The sequence below is a fragment of the Sciurus carolinensis genome, chromosome 10 (genome assembly GCF_902686445.1).
Source record: "Sciurus carolinensis chromosome 10, mSciCar1.2, whole genome shotgun sequence".
Lineage (NCBI taxonomy): Eukaryota > Metazoa > Chordata > Mammalia > Rodentia > Sciuridae > Sciurus > Sciurus carolinensis.
In genome coordinates, this window is record NC_062222.1 from 43,250,621 (window position 1) to 43,272,556 (window position 21,936).

The 21,936-nt window shown below is 35.5% G+C and overlaps 1 protein-coding gene across 18 annotated transcripts in view; it reads left to right on the forward strand.

Moving 5' to 3' along the window:
* The window catches only part of Camk2d (calcium/calmodulin dependent protein kinase II delta), a 301,010-nt gene that overhangs the window by 208,365 nt on the left and 70,709 nt on the right, over positions 1-21,936 (forward strand). For all 18 annotated transcript variants that reach the window (XM_047566259.1, XM_047566254.1, XM_047566260.1 and 15 more), the window contains exons 5-6: positions 7,903-7,968; positions 10,948-11,020. In XM_047566259.1, coding sequence (XP_047422215.1) covers positions 7,903-7,968; positions 10,948-11,020 — 139 coding nt within the window. The remainder of the gene's footprint in view (positions 1-7,902; positions 7,969-10,947; positions 11,021-21,936) is intronic.

Here is a 21,936-nt window from a genome sequence, read left to right on the forward strand (position 1 = left end):
TAAAAAATATTTCCAGACTCCCTCAGATAATCTACTACTTCAGAGAAGTCACAAAACCTAGGTATTCAGATAGAAAATGTCTTACATATGGAATTGATCTTAGCTAAATAAGACATGATAAACATAGGAGAGTTGTGTTTTGAATCCCTTCATACCCAGTTGGTGTCGAACCCCCACACCTGCTGTTGCATCATCAATTGCACAAGATGGTACACCTTATTCTGCCTCCAGCAGGGTGACACTGCTTGACTCATCTTGACACTTTAATTATTCACTGCAAACTTTGAAATCTATAAACACATGAAATAAGCACAATGAAAACTTCATAGGGAAGTTGGACATACAAATATTCTTACTCTGTGCATTCAATTATACTAAGAGAGATGTGGGTTCAGTTCTTCAAGAAATGAAATATGAACATAGCTAATTGTCTTTCCAGCATTATGTATTATACTTTTCCTCTCCCAATCTCTAATTCAAACGTGTGCTATCAAATTTCTTCCACATCCAACGTGGGTGAGGGAAAGTGTTTCTGTTGGAGAAATGGACTGGCTATAAATTAATCACTAAGAAACTTATTTATTAGGAAAACAACAGGAGACAATTATCCTTTGAAGCAGAGGGATGACTGATTGAACCATATCAGTCTCACTCTACTGATAGAAGAGCCAACCTGTCCTTTATTTATAGTTGTACAGGTAAAAAGGGGACCAGGAGGAGCTGCTTCTGTGAGAAACGGGATGCTAAGTGAAATCATGCTAAGTGAAATAAACCAATCCCCCAAAACCAAAGGCCAAATATTCTCTCTGATATGTGGATGCTAGCACACAATAAGGGGGACAGGAAATAGAAGTTCACTGGATTAGACAAAGGGGAATAAGGGAAGGGAGTAGGTAAAGGAATAGGAAAGACAGTGGAACAAATCAGACTAATTTTCCTATGTTCATATATGAATATACCACAGTGAATCTCAACAACATGTACAACCACATGAATGGTATCCCAATTAGAATAAGTGATATGCCAGTATGTACAATGTGCCAAAATACTCTCTACTGTCATGTATATCTAAAAAGAACAAATAAAAGAGTTTTAAATTTAATGGAAAGTGGTCCAATGTCAGAAATAACATTAAAGCATTCACATCTCATCATCTAACATATTTGGCTCCCTGGGATCTTCTGCTCAATAAGCATTTAATAAGGACCTGCTTTCTTACAAGCACTGAACTCAACACTAGTTATTTTATAGTGAAAGAGTAGGAACTGATTCTATCTTTGCAGAGCCATACTGGTGAAGAGACAAATGTTGAACACTTGAATATACAAACACATAATAGTGATGGTGGTATTATGAAGAATAACTCAGTATTCAAGTGGGGAGAGATAATTTAGATGGGTAGAAGTCTGAGAATATAAAATTTAAGATAAGTTTTGATGATTTTACTCAACAAATAGTAAAGGTAGACAAGTTGGGAATGTCCTGGGAGAGAGTTGAGCAGGAAGTAGCTCAGTGGACTTGAAGGATTGGAGGAAGGCCATCATGGCTAAAGCACAACAGAGCAGGTCATCAATGAGAGTAAAGACAGGCAAAGTATAAATTGGGCAGCTATGTGAAGGTCATATAAGGTATTTGCCTAGAACATCAGTAGATAGCTATCAAGGACCTTCACGCTGACATATGACAAAATTTGATGTACATAAAGCTGCTGTGTGGAGAACGGACAGCAGTAGGACAAAAAAGGAAATGGGGTCAATTAGAAGGCAATTGGAGTGGGCAGGTGACACACAGTGATGACTTGAGTTGGTGACATTGTAGTGGAGATAGAAGCCTTGAGTTGAGTTGCATTTTGGAGAGAAAATCAGCAGGGTTTAGTTCAGATGAGTAGATAATGTGAAAGGTGTTAAACCTTTACATCTTCAGATTCTAGCTCAAGCATAGGTAAAACCCTAAAATCATGAATTGATGCCTATAGTTTCATTCACCCACTTAATTTTCAATCATTTATTCACTCAACAAACATTCTATTAAGCTACTTGTGAGTGCCAGGTACTGTGTAAGGTGCTGAAGATTCAGTATCTCATCATTCAAGTGCTCTGCCTGAAAGGTCCTTATAGCAGTAGTTGGCTTGATTGACTTTGTATCTTGGAACATGGTGCTAAAGAGACCTACATTTTCCATTGTGTCCCCATAGTCTGATCCCTTAGCCAGTGGTTCTTAAGGGATGCCTAGGGGACCTTGCGGTGAATTGAAGTGGGTGGGATTGGCACACTGGTTACCACACTGACAAATTAGTGGTGCTGGCACCTAGCTTGGGGCCTGGAGCTGACTGACAGTCTTGCTGTGCAGGGGACAGCTCCATGGAGTGAACCTTGATCAGCTTCACCAATCAGCTTGACCAATGACTGCTCTCCAGTCCTCGTCAGTGGTCGAACCCATCTCCCTTTAATCAGAGGATGAAAGGGTTTATGAGTGGGAATTCCTTAATGTCAGTATTCTCCTGGTCTTTACACATGATCTTTGGGACTGTGCAGAGACCTCTGACTTACCCTCTTCTCTCCTAATTCTGTCCAGGGCACGAAGTATGAAAACCAACACAGACAAGAAAAATCAAGCCACTTTTCTTTCTTTGGTAGTGTGTTCTTGGGACTAATCCTAATCTCCATTACTTTAGTCTCATGCATAACGTGGGAATACCACTGGATTCTACCTCAGAGGATTGTTGCCTTGCTACTTGCAGAGCACATAGGATAGCACTTGGGCTTAGCAAATCATCTTAGTCTACTTGGGTTGCTGGGTGGCTCACAGTCCTAGAGGCTGGATGTACGAGACCAGGGTATCAGCATGGTTTAGATCTGGTGAGGGCTGTCTTCTGGTTTCCATGCTGCTGACTTCTCATTGTATCCCCACATGGAAGAAAGAGGAGAGCAGCACTCCTTTAAAGAAATTTACACCAAAAATACAAAGAACCCAATCAATGAATAGGCTAAGGAAATGGGCAGACACTTTACAGAAGAAGACACACAGGTGATTGATAAATATATGAAAAAGTGTTCAACATCTCTAGTAATTAGAGAAATGCAAATTAAAACAACTCTAAGATTTCATCTTACTCCAATTAGAATGGCTATTATCAAGAACACAAGCAATAATAGATGTTAGCATGGATGTGGGGAAAAGGGCACACTTTTATATTGCTGGTGGAGTTACAAATTGGTGCAGCTACTATGGAAAGTGGTGTGGAGATTTCTCAGAAAACTTGGAATGGACCCACCTGTTGACCCAGTTATCCCACTCCTCGGTTTATACTCAAAGGACTTAAAATCAGTATACTACAGTAATGTAGCCACGTCAATGTTTATAGCAGCTCAATTCACAATAGCTTGATTGTGGGACCAACCTAGATACCCTTCAACAGACAAATGGATAAAGAAACTGTGAAATATATACACAATGGAATATTATTCAGCCATAAAGAAGAATAATATTATGGCATTTGCAAATAAATGAATGGAATTGGGGAATATCATGCTAAGTGAAATAAGCCAATCCCGAAAAATCAAAGGCTTAATGTTTACCCTGATAAGTGGATGATGATATATAATGGGGGTGGAGGGGAGGGGGGTGAGAGAAGAATGGAGGAACTTTAGATTATGTAGAGGAAATGAGAAGGAGTGGGGATATGAAAAATGATGGAAGAGACAGACATCATTACCCTATGTACATGCATGATCACATGAATGGTATGAATTTACATGGTGCACGACCATAGAAACAAAATGATGTACCCCATTTGTGTACAATGAATCAAAATGCAGTCTGTAAAAAAATAAAAAATAAATAAATAATTTTTTTTAAAAAAGAGCTCTAATCCCATTCATGCAGGCTGTACCCTCATGACCTAATCACCTCCCACAGGCCCCATCTCCTAATGCCATCCCTTGAAAGTTGGGATTTCATCCTATGAACTGGAGGGGTGGAGGGTACACAGATATCTAGTGCATTGCTCTCTTGGTAACACCCAGTGAATAACTGCTGTTACTCTTCAACAGTACGGAAAGCAGTGTGCTGGGCACTATGCAGATGAACCAAAGTGTCAGTATCACCACTTCTGCCTTCATCAAAAGATGAAACCATACCAGTCACTCAAGTATATGCAAGCATATATTTTTTCACAAACAAGTAAAATAATAAAATCAGACATGTGATGATTTTTTGCCTAACTGCTTAGTGAACCTTGCTGCTTTTGTTCGCAGATTTGCTTTCACCTCATGGGGTTTATCCTTCACCTTTCCACCTATTTTCCAAGAGGACTCCCCATTTTTTTCCAGATGAGATTCCCAGTCCTTTCTCTGGCAAGATTACCTATTCACTGTGCACTAGCGGGGGGATCCTGGTTGGTTCCTCTTTTCCCACTCTGCTCCCTTCTGAGGCTCCTGGCTTTCCCTCTACCACCTCAGGCACCAGTTCTGACGTCCAGTCAGTGCTACTTCTTAGATTAATGTGGCACCAGTTTATCTTCCAGAGCCCCATCTTGGACTCCACCAGCTACTCAGTCTCATAGGTTTAGCTGTATTATTTGTGAACTTTTGCAAATGTTTCATTCAAGATAAAGCTATTTTTGACCTTTTCTGATGTAAATCACAAACATATAGAAAATTACAAACAATAGGACAAATCATTCTGTAGGGTAATATAATGTGAATCAAAATTCTAATATATAACAAAAATAACAACAAAAATATTTATATTTTTGATAGCTGAAGTCTCATATTTTCACTGTACTAGATTATCCTCTTTTCCCCCCATAAGCCCTAATGTTTTAGAGATTCATAAATGGTAATAAATGTTTCAAATACATAATTGATATGCTTCATATCACAGAAGAACGCCAGCAATTTATTCACAAATCTCTAATTGGTTAATTAATCTAGCAGTTTATTCATGGGACTGATTTAACTTGTGGCATTAACTGAAATTTCACATAGCTCTCTAAAATTTTTCCAAACTCTGTAATAACTACTGCTTAATTTTGTGCTCCATTAAACCATAATGTGAGTGCAGAAATATTATATTAAATATAGGAAATTCAATAATTTCTCTTTAGGGCAGTGAGTTCTATTATAACTACCACTTTTTCCTTCTCAGACATTTATCATACATGTTGCAGAAGTAATAACATGGTTTCATGATATTTTTAAAAAGTAGGAAGAATGAAATCTAGAAGATGGGGAAGAATAGTGTCAGAGACAGTTAACTATATAATCTAAAACTCAACATTAAAAGAAGACTCATCATTCAGGTAGGATTATTGCTCAGTGGTAGATTAGATGCTTCTTGTGTGAGTGGTCCTGGATTTAATCCCCAGCACCAAACAAACGAAACAAATAAAAAACACTCTTAAACTATGTTTAAAGCTGTTCATTGAAAGTTACCAGACAATTAGTTCCACTGACTTTAGTATTCTTCTTCTAATACAGACTCCTTAAGAAATAAAACCCGTTGCTATAGATGGTTAAACTTTAAATGTATATATGATTTTTATCCCTTTTAAGCTCATGTGAAGTCCTTACATACAGTAAATGAAATGTATAGCATGATTTCCAAACTCAGTTAATCAATTTGATTATTACTCCAACAGTCATTAATTGAGCCAATATGTGCCTAGTGCTAGTTTAAGGAGTAACATAACAAAGCCGTTAGTCAAGATTTTAGTATTCAGGATCTGACAGTTCTCATGGTAGAAATAATATGGTTAAAAAACTACTATAAGTAACAATAATTACATTAATAAAAACAAACTTTTTGAATTTTTTTGTGCTTTTGTGAGAGGGATTGAACCCCAGGCTTCATGGCTGGTAAGCATGTATTCTACCATTGACCTATGCCTCTAGCCCCTAGACTTCTTAATATCATTGAACAATTTAACCACTTAAAATTGTAATGTATACAGGTTTAATAGGTACATATGATCAGAAACAAAGATATATATGAGTATAGTATATCAGTATGCACATATATATTTATATATATATATATATATCATATTAATGTTAGTCATAGTCAAAGGAAGAAATCCCACAAAACTTTTGTCATCATTATAGGGACAATATGGATTTGTTGGAAATACTTTCTGGCTATTTAAGTATTTTGTTTTATCATTTATCTAAGGCACATTTGTGAATGATTATTATTATAGATTCTAGCTAAGGAAAATAGCTGTGCTAATAAATAAAATTACACGTATCATGACTTTCAGAACAAGCCTACGTGAACTTTTGGATGATCATTTTAGGCACACATTTTATTTGTAAAATAATAGAATTGAAAATATTGACACCTACTTGAGGTTTGCAGAATGCAATGGGGATGGAAGAAAGTTGCATAAACATTCAGACAGATGTGTGGTTTTTACTATCCTGCCTTTTCCTTTAGGAAAAAGATTAAAATAGAGGAGAGAATAATAACCAGAAATCTCAGAACCATGCTGTTATTTGATGATGTCTTAGTGTCTAATAAAGCAGAAAGGCAAATGAGAGCAAAGAGAAAAATCATCTTAGAGTCACACTCTGTAGATCATACCCAAAGCTTTAAACATCCACAGATTGCTTTTCCAAAAGATTTACGCCTTCTAAACATCTAGAAAGATTGGCAATGTCATTACTGGAAAGACTGCACTGTGCAGCGGATGGCTTGCCTGTGCCACTTAAACCTGGGTAATCCTGGAGAAGGTACAGAAATTCTTTGGGCCTTCATTTCTCAGCAATAAACTGAGCTAATGGTAAAATTACCTTGGAGGTTCTACTGTCACATTTATCTAAAAAGAACAAATTAAAAATTACCTAAGAGGGCAATTGTGAGGATTCATGAGTTAACATAATGCTTTGTACACTGCATGACACATTGTAAGTGCTCAGTAGTATTAGGTATTATAAGATATTATAGGGTTAAACTCCAAAGCTGAAATTGCCTTTTAAAATCAAGCAAAATCATAGCAGAAGAAAAAAAAAGCTCATAAATACACGTTAAAACAGTCCACATAACTAATAGTAAAGACATTCATACTAATATGACATAACACTTTTAACATTTAGAAAACATTACTTTACTTATTAATAAAAATATTAAATGATTTGGGCCTATGGGCACCTTCAGTCTTGGGCATACAGCCATTTTGGACAGCAATTTGTCATGTCATCCTAATAAAATTTTTAAATGTTGACACTCTTTGACCCAGAAATTTTACTTGTAAGAAATTTTCTTCTAGAAATACCCTAAAATATGTAAATATGTGTGTGCATACATGCACATACACCTAACTCATTTTGGTACCGTTATTTTAAACAGGAAAAAAATGCTTCTGATATGAAAGTGCTCTTGGTTTAATATAATGTGAAAAACAAATTAGTTTATTTATAAATATTACATTATTCCACTTTTGTGAGAAGAAGGTGTATTTCCCTGTGTGTTTGCAAGGAGAAAAGTGTACATGTTTAATGACACACAATGACAGCATCAAACCCATGGTTTGTTCAGAAAAGATTCTTAAACTATGCCATACATTTTGTTAGAACTCTGTTAATATACAGAGAACCAAAATAAAAACTTCAGTGGAAACCATTTTCTGTAAAAGATATTTGCTGAATGTATTTATGGCATACAGAAAAATTGTGACCTCAGAATCTAGGGATACAAAAACGAATAGAAAATATGAAATGTTTAAGTTAAAGAGATATGCCTGTTAGGGAAAGTAAATATCATAATGTTTCAAAATACCTTGTTTTGATAATTTAAAAAGTAGTCCAAGAAAAATGTTTAGTATGAATATTAGTTGCAAATCTACTGATATCTAATTTTTTTTTCTTTCTTTAAAAAAAGTGATGATTTTATTTGTCTCCCCAGAGTTACTGGAGGTGAATTGTTTGAAGACATAGTGGCGAGAGAATATTACAGTGAAGCTGATGCCAGGTAAGTGACTTGCCCTGGGCAAGATAGAAGATTCATCATTTAAATGACCCTTGTTTGATGTATATATTTATATGTGTATATTTAAATGCCCCATAACAGTTCACATTTATGGCTTCTTTTTCTGATAAGCCCCTCTTAACTGAAGTTTATCTCTTCTAAGGACCTCTAGGTTGATTCTTAGAAAACAAATCTATGGATCTGGTCTGAATTTTATTTTTATCGGTTCTCACCTGGGCTTGCCATGTTCCAAGGGCTTAATAGCCACAAATGGCTGGTGGCTACCAATTGGACAGAGAGATACAGAGCATTTCCATCCATCACAGAAAGTTCTGCTGAGCAGTCGCACATGAAGTTAGGAAGCAGAAACGAACCCAAACACCCCAGTGGCCTCTTTAAAGTGTTTTTATTGGCTACTTAACTCTTTGGAAGTCTCATTAAAACCCTTGGAACTCTGACATGAAAAATATTCAGGTATTTCAGAGGATTCAAGGGTAATTTCCCAGTCTTGTTAACTGGCGATATCGTTATAGAAGTTTTTTAAAAGGCTAACATTTTATCTACTTTGGAACTTCCTAGGCTACCCAAAGCAACATTTTGGGAGTGACAGAACAGAAATCCACTTGCTTGCATTACTTAGACTTCATGGTGTCAATTTCCTCAGCATTCTTTATATATTCTGTAGTTGTCCCTTATTTTGAAAAATCTGATCAAGAACAATTAGCTCATTAGCAATGTAAATGAGATGTTATGAAAATCCAGCTACTGGCTTTCTGCCTCCATTCTCTATTGCTATCATGGCCATGCCTCTGTAGCAGGACCTTCTGCAGATATTCTGCTGATAGTCAAGGTTTTCCATCCCTCCAAAGTAGCACATGCACACATGAGCTCATTTCTAAATCTGATTTTTCTCAGTTTAATGCTACTGTTTATAGCATTCTGTGACTCTCTCTGTACATAACTTTCTAATTTTTAATGGAATTTTTACTTCCAGTGCCAAATAGAAAGTTCTGTGTCTCTTGTACCATTAGTTATTCAGTTTACCTCAAATCTTTATTAGGTCTAGAAAAGGGTTCTCAGAGCAGACCTAGAGTAACCATTTGCCCGTTTGCTAAGAGGGAGTAATAATTTTAATCAAGGTAGTAAACAAGTTAGGAAATATAATTTATTTTGTCTCTCAAAGTTATGTTAAATGTGCTGGTATATTAGAACAATATTGGCTCAAATAAAGATAGAGACTGTATTCACTGTTGAAGAGCCCTATAGATAATAGGTCAGAATCTGTTAGTTGGATTATTTAATATGCATGCTTATATTAAATTTGAAAATTAACTATATTTTTTAGGATAGGTCCTACAAATAAAAATGAAGAAGCTTTCTCTTCCAATTATAAGCAGAAAAGGGGGGATATTCCTCAAAACATTTGTGAAAGTCTGTTTTCTTACTAGCCCTTAAGAATTTAAGAATTGAGAAACAAGAAATGTGGCTTAGTGGTGGAACACTTGTCTAGCATGCACAAGGCCCTAGTTTTGATGGTGAACATCACAAAAACAAAAATTAAAATAAAAAAAATTGAGAGTTGAATCCATCCTTACTACTATAAAATGGTGAAGATGAATAATGTTTGTTTTTTTATTTTATATTATTCCCTAGGTGCAATAAATTATGCTATGTTTTGAGAAAAGAAAGAGAAATATTCCTTAAGAAAAAAAAGGGTATGAAGTGAACATTATGATAGAAGAAAAAAAACATCATATGATTTAAAAATAATGATAATACTCAAATAAACTGCATAGTCAATGACTATCAATGTGAGATTCACTAGTACTATTAATAGAGCTAGAGCTAGAAAATCACAATCATGATCAATTTTTTATGTTTATACTCTAGTAAATCTGATAACTTTTTAATTCAGCAGTTTCCTTTAGAATAATATTATTTTGTACATTAAATGATTGAAAATGTCTTTATCAAATTGTTCGCTTCATCCTTAAATGAATGCAGTTCTATTCACACTTGCATTTGAATTGCACAGTGAAATTTTACAAAATTCATCAGTGTGGTACATTCTGCATTATTGTATGTCAGATAACAGCTCATGGGACCTTATGGGTGCCAGTCAGACAATTTCTCCTAATTTAATTAGCAGTCTATTTGACATCAGTGAGTCTTTATTAAGAATAGATAAAATTCGCATTTTGAATAGTGATAAACAAAAATTTCCCTTCACTGAAGTGTATGGAAATGGGTTTAACAATTACCAGTGCTCTAGGGGATTTTAAATTTTTATTGATGTGTATATGTATTATTTATTTCTTTGTGCAAGCTCCCCAGCCCTTCCCCAGGGTATTCTTATACTGAAGAGGGGTTTATTTTATGTCATGGGTTTACTTTAAATTCTCCCTCTGTTATTGGAGACTTGCAATTAGTTTTCCTATTGATACATTATACAGGAAACACCACTTCTGAGTCAATATGGTAAATGTGTCCCCCCTTTTTTTTTTAACCCTCGTTTCACCTGCCACTTCATCTGTGTTGACCCTCTTGTTTCAACCTATGTTTAATTGTGACCTCAGATTTTAAACAGTTTAGATGTGTATGAGAAAAAAACTAGAAATTTTATATCTCTGGAGAGTTTTCCCAGAGCATTTTTGGTAATTATTTTTAAAATTTTCTTCCTAAAGATGGAAATTTCAAGTTTTGTATTGGATGATTTAATTTGTACACTTATAATGAAAAAACACAGCTCAAATTGTTTTGTCTGAACCTGTCACAAATTCTATGTTGGATGTCATTTTTGTTAGAAACAAAATTAGCTTTATTCAACATTACTTAATTCTGATGTAAAGCTAAAAACAAGTGAAGAACTATAATTTTTGTTTGTTTGTTTGTTTCGTTTGAACTCACATTTTATTTTGTATTCAATGTGATTATGTGCCTTTAAAATGTTCTCCCTTCCATTCTGCCCTTGTATCTTTGCAGTCATTGTATACAGCAGATTCTAGAAAGTGTAAATCATTGTCACCTAAATGGCATAGTTCACAGGGACCTGAAGGTCAGTATATGGAGTCCATAAATCTGAATCAAAGGAGTTTCTTTGTTTTTTTTGTTTTTTTCTTTTTCCTGGGGAAAAGGGCAGGGTGGGTGGTTATTTAATATGGTTCCTTTGCCTTTCCCACTTTCTCCTGAAAAGAGTAAATGATGAAATGATAATGCATGATGGCTCTTTCAGTTTGCTCATCTACAGGCTAAATATACATCATAGCAAAAAGGGAAGGACACTATGAAGAATATAACCTGTTACGTTTCCAAGCAATAAACTTACCAGAGGTGGTTTGGGGGCAGGCTTTCCTGAATTGTCCAGCATTAGCCTGGAGATAAACGTAGCCTGTGATGTATGTCCGCCTGTAGATTTAAACACCACTTCTGTTCTGAGACCATGGGTTGCTGTAGCAGAACAACTGGTTACACATTGCTCCATTTGAGTCTGACGAACCCTTAGGCAAGAGATAATAATTGCCAGCTAAATTAAAGCACAAGAAGTTAATGATTTATCAAAAATTCATTACGTATCCTAATTTAACCTTAATGGTGCCTTGTCTGCTAATGTAACAGCTTTTAAAACGATACCAGAAAAATGGGAGAGACTAGGCAAACAGTTTTTATGCGTGGGGTGGAGGAAGAGCACAACTACAGAGATTATATGTGTTCCAGTTCATTTCCTGGAAGAATCTATAGCCAAGAAATGAGCTCCTGAACCAAATGAAATATTGTTTAAATGGATTTTTCTAGAACAAGTGGATCCCTCCTCAGGCTTATATCTGGCAAGATTCTGATGGTTCTGAGGTAGTAGTCACTCTACTTGAGCAATATGTTTACACGACTGAAGGAGTTAAAATACAACTCCAGTTGTCTGCTAGCTCTGCACTTTAACCCAGTCTCTCTGAGGGTATACAGACAGTGAGTGTAAGCTTGGAACTAACACACGCCCCCTGGTGTTTGCATGCAGTCATTGCATTCAGCAGATCCTGGAGGCTGTGCTACACTGCCATCAGATGGGCGTAGTCCATCGGGACCTGAAGGTGAGTAATGCTGTTGGAGATTAAACCACCACACAGTTCCTAATGACTGTTCAGCTGCAATTATGCCTGTAAAGGCAAAATATAAGCAATAAAATTGTTGCTTAATGTGTGGACTCCTTCCAAAACTTTCCCTCGCCAGGCACTTTCCCTCACCACACTCTCTTATCTCATCTCTAATACACATTAGAGACATATAAATCCTCTATCCAGAGAGAAATAATTTGCTAATATAAACAATAAATAGGTTGCTATATTTCCTTACACCTAGGAATAGATATAGAATTTAATGTGACTTTCAGTAGGACTAATGATCTCTTCTTCATTTTAAAATGTTCTGTGGACATTGATCAAACATGTTATTTAATATTCATATTATATGCCCAACATTATGTAAAGAATTATCAAAATTATAAAATGTTATTATGTAGACTTTTGGCCCAAGTGATTGGGTGCTATTTTGAACTTTATGTTCTATTTCCCCTACTATTAGTTCTGGGGATTCTGAGGACACTGAGACCTCTTGGTTCTAAATGTATTTATATCCTGGGGACCAAGATATTTGGGTCTTCTAAAAATACAGATAGGAAAATACATATACTATCAGATAATGTGTATATAACATATAGTTTTATTCTCATATCAATACTTCCTAATACTTTTAAAACTTCACTCAGTGTCTGCTACCATTGAGGACAAAATATTTTTAGATCATTTAGAAATGAAATAGTTCAAAAAGAAACTACTTTTTAAATTAATTTTCTGTTCTCTTCTCTCAACATTTTGGCTTTACTTGTGGTATATCAGAAAAATAGTGAAAGCCCAGAAATTTAAATAAAAGAAAACTACAGGGTGGGGGAAATAGCTAATGTACTATATGGTACCATATATTTTCAATTCTTTGTTTGCAACCTCAGCATTTTCCAGGCATTAGTAAAAAGGTGGCAAATTTAGAATGTCCCCTAACACTGTAAGTGTTCATTGGAAGGACCTACACGGTTTTCTCTTATGTAGACTTCCCTGGCTATAATCAATTGTAAATCTCTAGTTTCCCATTCATTTAATGTTCTAGAAGAATACGCTTCTAAATATCAACAGTTGGTTACAGGAAGATGTGATTTGTATGCAAAACATTGACTCAAGTTTCCTGGAATCTTTTAATTTTCATTGATTCTGAGGGTTATAACTATCAAAAGCAAGGTATGCCTAAGGGCATTTTCTTTGTGTCAAATAGGACTTCATACCAAATGTACCCATTATGATAAAGGAAAAACAGTATGTTCCTTTGAAAATTTATATCTTTGGTAATCACCCCCAAATTTCTCAGTAGCCACGTACAGCAGACACAACCCCTTTATGTTACATCTCAGAACCTGCAATACTACTTTCCTTTTTACCAAACATATAGGGGCATGCACAATATTTGCGCTATTTTATTAGATACTGTATTTGATAAATCTATCACTTAAAACATTTTATTCCATGTTATGTAAACTGGAATGTACTGTAAAAGTCAAGTATAAACCAGGCACAGCAGCACAAGCCTATAATCCCAGTTATTCAGGAGGCTGAGGCAGGAGGATAGAAAGTTTGAGGCCAGTCTCCACAATTTAGTGACACCTGCCTCAAAATAAAACTTAAAAAGGGGCTAGATGTGTAGCTCAGTGGTAGAGCACTTGATTAGCCTGTGCTAGGCCCAGTAGTGCCCCTACCCCGCAAAATAAAGGCAAGCATGAAAAATGTGAATTCTCTTTTATGAATTCTCTTCCTGTCTGGACTTAGCTAAGCCCTTCAAAGACTGGAAATTTAATTAGAGATGGCACTGAACCTTGGACATGGACTGTGAAGAAAGATATATTTTCTGATATGAACTAAAGTCAGTAATTAAAAACGTAGGCTTAAGCAAGTGATCTCTAGAGAGGCCTACTACCAAAAGTATTTCTGTCAAAGTAATAGCCTACTATGTTACCCATCAGATTTCTCGCAAAGCGGAAGAGAATTTTGGCTGTCCATTCTCATTCTGATCTTGGGAAAGGACAGAGATGAATTTATGAGACTTGTTAGGACTTTTGTAACTGTTGTCCTAGTTTTGTCAAATTGATGACGTGGCTGGACTACAGCTGAGTCTGGTTCTCATTGCTTGTTTCAGTGGACCATTTGGTAATCAGAGGACCCAAGGCATGGGCATTAGGAGCAGCAGATGCCCACCTTGAGTGTTCTAAATCCCAGCTTTGTTTTATGCCTTTACCAAGATTTGTATTCTGCATGATAAATATTCTGCTTGTAATGGTATATTTACCAATACAGTAAAATGGAGAAAAGAGTTGAACTATGGAAGCTTATTGCCAGACTTTAAATTAAAAAGTGGTCCACAATGTTCCTTGGCCACATTTTTTTTTCATTTCCTATCCCAATTCATATGTTAGTGTACAGTTAAAATGTTTAATGCATATAAGTTTCATTAGTCCACATCAGAAAGAGAGAAAGACATGGGAAATCTTGTGTTTTTTTGTTTTTTTGTGTTTTTTTTTTAATCATTATCAAGTGCATATATGGCTGCATGGGAGTTATACAATTTGTCTTTATGCCTCCTCCAGGAACAATAGCTATTTAAAATTATGTATTCCTCCTCCATACCTATCATGGGACCTTAAACTAACAAATACTTGCAACATAGTCATTTAATTTAGAAATGAATGCAGTTCAACCAAAAATACAAATGTATGTGAATTATACATTCATAATATAAAAGGGGATCTTAACAGATTATTGAGTGTGTTAATATTTGAATAACATAAAGAGGATGATAATATCTTTAGACTGAAGATCACCAGGTGAACATTTGGCTAATTACCACCCTTTGGAATCCACCAGATCAAAAATTATCAGGACCTAGAAATAAAACTGAGACAATTGGAGGATGTCCCAGAAACAAGTAATAGGAAAAGGTCCCAAATGATAGAATATTAGCATGAAGAAGTACACCAGACAACACCAAGAAGTGCCCTATGGATACATGGATTGCAGTCTTTCATCTGAGAAGCAGCCAGTGGTGGGTCAATTGATGTGGACCCAGGTTGTATTGGAGAGATCTAGCATTGATGAAAAATTACACCATTATAGTTGAAGGATAGAACCAGAGTCTTTGGGAAGGTCTGGATTAAGGCAGAACCTTAGCAACCTTATGCTGCATGATGTGAATAATCTTTATGAGAAAGGTACTATGATTGTCCCCATATTATGTCAGGAAAATTTGGTAACCAAAAGTGAAATAATAATTTATTCAAACTAACTCAACTAATAAGATGTGATTATGCCCTAGCAATTTGGTTCCAAGTCTACATACTTAATCACTACCACTTGTCAATTCAGTTAAATGAATTAAAAAACTTTTACAGAGGTCAAAGAATAGGTCAAAATAATATTGGGCAAGTAATTTTACCACTGGCATTAAGAACTATTTGGGGGAAATGGTTAATAAATCAAAAGGTTTTAATAATCCTGCCTGTGAATCTCCCAGAAATATAGAAACTTTTTATCATTAAGAACAAAGAAAGTAAGGCATATTTAAATTATAATGTGGAATAGAGGCAACATAATTTGAAAATAGACTGGTGTATAAAGAAAAAAATTCCTACTTAGGAAATTAATAAGTTGGCATTGGCCAACCGACTTTGGAAAATAAGACATAGTAAAAGTGGTTTTTGTTTGTTTGTTTGTTTGTTTGTAATGCTGCGATTGAATTAAGGACCTCATGCATACTAGGCCAGCACTCTGCCACTAGCTGGTGACATTAAAAAAAAAAAAAAAATGCATTGGCCACATTTGATTTAGACCATATGAAGACAATCAATTTGGGGGGAGTAAGTACATCAAACAAGTACTCCCTTCAGAAGAATATTATGTCAAAGAGAATTTGCAGTAACAAGTGACAATTCTTGATGTCACAAGAAGTATAGAAAGATTAGATAGCATAAACTCTCGTTTAAGAACCTATCAAGCCAGGCCTGGTTGCACACAGCTGTAATTCCAACTTCTGAGACAAGAAAATCGGAAGTTGAGGCCAGTTTTGAAAACTTAGCAAGATTCTATCTCAAAATAATTTTTTAAATGTAGAGCACTCCTCAATACCAGAAAACAATAAAATAACATATAGAATATAATTTCTGTGAATTGACAAAATAAAAAGGGTTACTATAGTGATGCTTTTCAAATAACCATATTTCATACAAAGTAGTAATATTTCTTCAGTTCCAATGTATTTGAAAGGATTATTAAACTATTTCATGAATAGCAATGTGGATAGGAGACTTTATAGACACAACTGAATCTTCTAATAACAAATTGACACACTGCGAATTCCCTTATTAGAAATTCCTTTCTTTCCTATTAGCCTCCCTTCTGAATAACATTACTGAATGGAGAAATCATTGGATGGATGGATGGGTGGATGGGTGGATGGATGGATGGATGGATGGATATGAGGATATAGATATAGATATAGATATAGATTTTAATGAAGAGAACAATTCTGGAGTTTTTTGGAGTGGAATTTCTAAAACTGCTTCAGAGAAATAAATGTACAGTCAGGTTAGAAATAAATTAGTTATTAGGGGTAGGAGAAGGATGAGAAGCATTCAGTCAATCTTTGTTAACTATAGGTAGGAGATACCTATACCTACCTATACATTCTATACCTATACATCAAATTTTGACTTTATGTTTTGAATAATTATATTACCACAAGTATTCTACTTTTTTCTGAAACATCTTTAGATAAAAGTTTAAAGTTTTAGGCCGGGTGCGGTGGCACATGTCTATAATCCCAGCCACTCAGGAGACTGAGGCAGGAGGTTTTCAAGTTCAAAGCCAACCTCAGCAACTTAGCAAGGTCCTAGGTAACTTAGCAAGACCCTGTCTCAAAATTTAAAAAAATAAAAATAAAAATAAAAAGGTCTGAGAATGTGGCTCAGTGTTTGAGTGCCCCTGGGTTCAATCCCTGATTAAAAAAAAAAAAAGTAAATCAAGAAACAATAATGAAATACCAAGAGATTCCGAGAATCTGCTCATGTACCCATGACAATAGAGTACTTCCTGATCGAAAACTCAGCTAGAAACTCCCTGTGCTAGGAACAAGAATTCAGGCATTCATTCCATATAAAAATAAAAGCTCCAAATCACTTGTACTGTGTGCAAGATGAAAGTAGCTTTTCAATTCATGCAGATTTTCATTTTGTTTATTTCTGGGAGCTTTGTTCACACCCTCTCTGGCTCAGAAAAAAGTGACTGAAAACACACCAAAGAAGAGGATGCTGAACTTCTTGTTGAAATATTGTTATTTTCCAATAGAGGAAAGAATCTCTAAAAGACAGTCTTCACTCCTTAAGAATAATATCCAAGGTAACATAAAAATGAAATAATATGTAGTAATAAAATTAATAGTTTATTATTTTTATAATAGTAAAAAAGAAGGAAGTGTAAAAAGAAGTAAAATACATGTGATTTTACACATGTATTCCCAATGGTTAAGTCTTATTGAGGATAGTTATCACATATGTACCCAGCTAAACCTTCCATCTGACTAGTGGTGAAAATGACCATTACCTTTACTAAATCAGTTTCTTAATAAACAATTGGAGAAGCAAGAGTAAAACTATGTGCCTTTCATAAGTTTTCCACTTATTTTATTTGCTGTAAGTCTATATACTTTTTAATACTTCAAACTCTTCTAAACAGATAGACTACCTCTTGAGAATGAAACATTTTTAAAACATCAGAAAAGTTTTCTATCACATCGTTTTAAAAGGAAAGAAATAGAGAATGTGGCTCTAAGACCTGGCTTTCATCTCTTTAGAACCTGAGGGGACTGAGTTATTATTTGATTGCCTAAGTCTCTTCCAGTTCTAACAGTGATTTCACAACTTGCCTGAGTACTTTGAGATATTTGAACAGATTCAAGAAAATCTTGGATCATATTGAAAGAAGTTGCCATTGTATCCATATGGAAATACAGAACAAAACTTACAAACAGTTGCTGCTCATTACAGCTGATATGCTATAAATGGTTGTTGACATTGAGACCAGATGTCATGGAAAATCCTGCATCATTAGGAAGCAATGGGGTGGGGAAGGAACCTATGTGTGAGAATGTCAGTAGAATCTATTTTAAAAAACAACCTAAAAGTGATCACATTGTAAGAATTTAGAGTTAATCTCAATAAATAAAAGATTAACATAGTAGATTTAAATGTTGAATGTCCTACACATTGAAATGGCCAGCTGTCCTGGACTGTCAAAGCTAATCACTAATGTATATATTGTCCCTACAGAGGATGAAGATCCTGTGACATGAAACCTCAGATTTCATCATTCCATAGACACTTATGAAATATAATTCATAGATGTATAATAATATTTATTTTGGAGATAAAGGAGCTAATTAGTGAGCTCCAAGAGTCGTGAGTTACCCAAGTCCACATAGAGTTAGGGCCAGCACGTGAGCCAGACTTTCACATATCTTTTTAGTTGTAATGCTTCCCATTTCTGTCCCATGGACAACTGTTCCTCATTGAAAAGGTCCAATCTCCCTGTCTCAATCATTGTAGAAGATCAATATAGTGGGATAGCAGCAAATTAGCATCTTTCAAAGGAGGCAGCCACTGATTAACTGAGAGATTCTACTCTTTCTCACTTGGTGGAATATAACCATTAATTACCTTCCTTTCTGTGGGCATTCAGAATTTGAACTAACCCACTTGGCAATGAACTTTCTGTAGTATAATATATTTTCAAGGTGACTGTGTAATAAGTGGTAGTGATTCAAGAAAATCAGAGGAAATGTACCTGTCCTACTTCAAATGGTCTTTAGAAATTTTTGGTAATTAAGCCTCCCACACCCTCAATTGACGCCGTCCAGCGGAGTCAATTTGGCGCAGGAGACAAATGAGTAGTGAGACTCTTGAATTCGAAATGGTTTATTGATGATTCAGAAACCCGGGAACACCGGTGCTCCAGGAGAGCTGGCTTACATCCCCTCCAGGAGTGAAGGGTAGGGCCAAGGCTAGTTAAGTGAAGATCAGGTGAGGAGCTAGCTGTCCAATCACGGTAAAGGTCAAAACAAGCAGGCACGATCAGGAGCACTCAGGAACACATGTGCACGCATTGTGTGCGTGGACGTAATTGAATACGGCCAATGATAAAACACCTGGGTGTGCTTATTGTTAACTGACTTCCTCACCACCCATGTGATCAAAGCAACTTCTGGCTGGCTGCCAGGCGCCATCTTGGTGTAGTCTGTATGGCATAGCCCCCAACACTCAATAACATGATAACAGAATTATTCAAACATGATTATATACAAAGAGTTACACAGAAATCAAGTTTGCATGATTTTCTTTTTTTCCTTTTCTTTTTTGGTGGTACTGGGAATTGAACCCAGTGGCGCTTTACCACCGAACTACATCCCTACCCATATTTTATTTAATTTTTTATTTTAAAATGAGGGTCTAAGTTGTAGAGCCAGGCCTGGCATTGTGTGATATTTTCAGTATATCATTGGAGCTGGCTATTTAAAGCAATCCTCTGATTAAAACCTTCAATAGCAAATACTTCTTTCATTAATACAATAATCATTGTAATGTTTTCAGCTTACATTCCACAATTCTATATTTTAGGTTTGCCTAGAAGGTATAAGTAAATGTAAAGCCAGTCAATGTCATTGATTTTTAAATATATATGCAATCCCCTTGAAATAGCCCTGCCTTTTCCTGTCCATAACTGCAGCTGAACAGTCGTCATGGGTGTAGGGTGAAACACCAATCCAGATGGATTTATTATTTTCCTGGATGACCCCACAGTCAAGTCTTCTAGGTCCTCTCTAGTTATGGATCTTTGCCCCAGTCATTCAGAGGTCCTTCATGATAAAACTCAAGGAGTTCCATTTCTTCTGAATTAGCAGAGAGTTGGTGTTTAAGGGCTTAGTGCACATAGCACTGCCCAAACGCTTTCTGATTTAGTGATAAGAGTAAAAATAAATTAAATTATCTTTAAGAAGTTTATTTATTGATGTTACTGGCATTTGCTCCACAAACTTCAAAACCATTTGACTTAAAAGTTCCAAAATGGCTATGATTTCTTAAGTGATTGGAACTCTTCAATGAGTCTGTGCTTGACAAATTAGGTCAGATGTGTATTAGCAAACATCTCTGACATCTCAATGCTTTTGAATGTGAAGGTCACAAAGAAATAGAATCAACCATTGGTTACACTTGATGTGGTTTGTCCAGGTTAGTTATTCCATAAACTAAGAGTTGGAGATTATATCTTGATTAAATTAGAAAATGAATGAATGTAGTGAACTGTAAATTTTAGTTGTGAAAGTAAAATGTCAAATGTGAATGATTTAACATGATTACACACTTCAGTATCCTCATAAACAACCAGAGTTCCAAAGTTTTCAAATGTTAGGTTTAATTAAAAGTTATTTCAGTGTGGAGATCTTTCATAGTCTTGAGACATCCTTATTCTAAAATTCAAACTAAATTATTTGTATAGTGTTGAGGCAGTTCAAAATCCTATCAGCCCTAAAGAGTTACAAAGGTTTCCTCATATTTTCCAATTATCATGATAGTGATGAATCTGATGGCAGTGAGCAGCAATAGCCTTAAGACTGGTAACTTGATTAAAATTTACCTTCCCACACTCCAATTTCTTATAGATTTAACTTAATTTCTTCCAAGTTCTGGTTATGGGTTTTTGCTATTTTGCATGGCTGGCTTAATTAATAAATTAAACACTGATTTGGGCTGTGTTTACACAAGGTCAAAACAACTAACAGAACTGACTCAGTAAGAAGAAATTAACCAATTTGGTGAAAAAATCTGAAATTCCTTATTTGTCAACATATAAACAAAATCAGTTTGATTGAATCAATTTTTAGATTTTCAAACAATAGTTTTGACACTTGTAGTGCCCATTGTTTCCCAACTTTTTTCAGTCTGAGATGCAGATTCCAAATTTGCCGGTTCTTAGTGCCAAGTAGGAAGATTTTGAATCATTCTCCCATATGTATACCAGTACCATATGTTCATCCAGATAACTGGACTGCGTAGACTTTGCTATATATATGAACTAGCCTCCTTTTCCTAGCCACCTTCTTCCTTCATTTCTTAAAATCTACAGAGGGGATCCAAAGAAGGAAGATGGTATGGTGTTTATTTTGAAAGTACTAATGTGTCTGGATTCACTGATTGGGAAACAATGGTGTAGACACAGCCTCTTTCCAAGACTGAGTTATCAGTCCTGGAGTAATGGTGAATACCCGGAAAATAAAATGGATCCTTCCCACCATATTTTGAGATGGGAGAATAAATACATAAGCAATGTTTTGAGTCACACTTTGAAGAAATGTAAATTATGTTTTAAAAACTGGCTTATAAAGAAGAAAAAGCTAACTATAACATTTGGCAAATAGTAGTATACTCTTTCTGCCTTTAAGAATAAACAGATTCTTAAAGACAGCATTTTTAATACATAATTCAGAGTTAAGTCTCCAAAATCTGTACAGAAATTGTTTGGAAACATTGAGGAATCAAAATCACTACATTTGGGTCCAAACTCTTGAAGTCAACTAGGATTTAATTTGCATAGTTTCATTTGCCAAATGTCTGTAGATTGGTCCAATTCTTGTTATCATTTTGCCAAGTTTCCTTCTGCTGAAAATGTCTGTGCTCTGTTAGGCTTCTAAGTCAATGTCTGTGGCCAAGTCTGCACCTCAGCTGGTCCTTGGAAACATGTGAGCAGGTCAAGACAGGTGTACTCATTCATTTGATCTCTCCCCTCTGTACAGTACTCTTCAAAATATTTATGCATCTGTCTGAAGCCTGCACACATG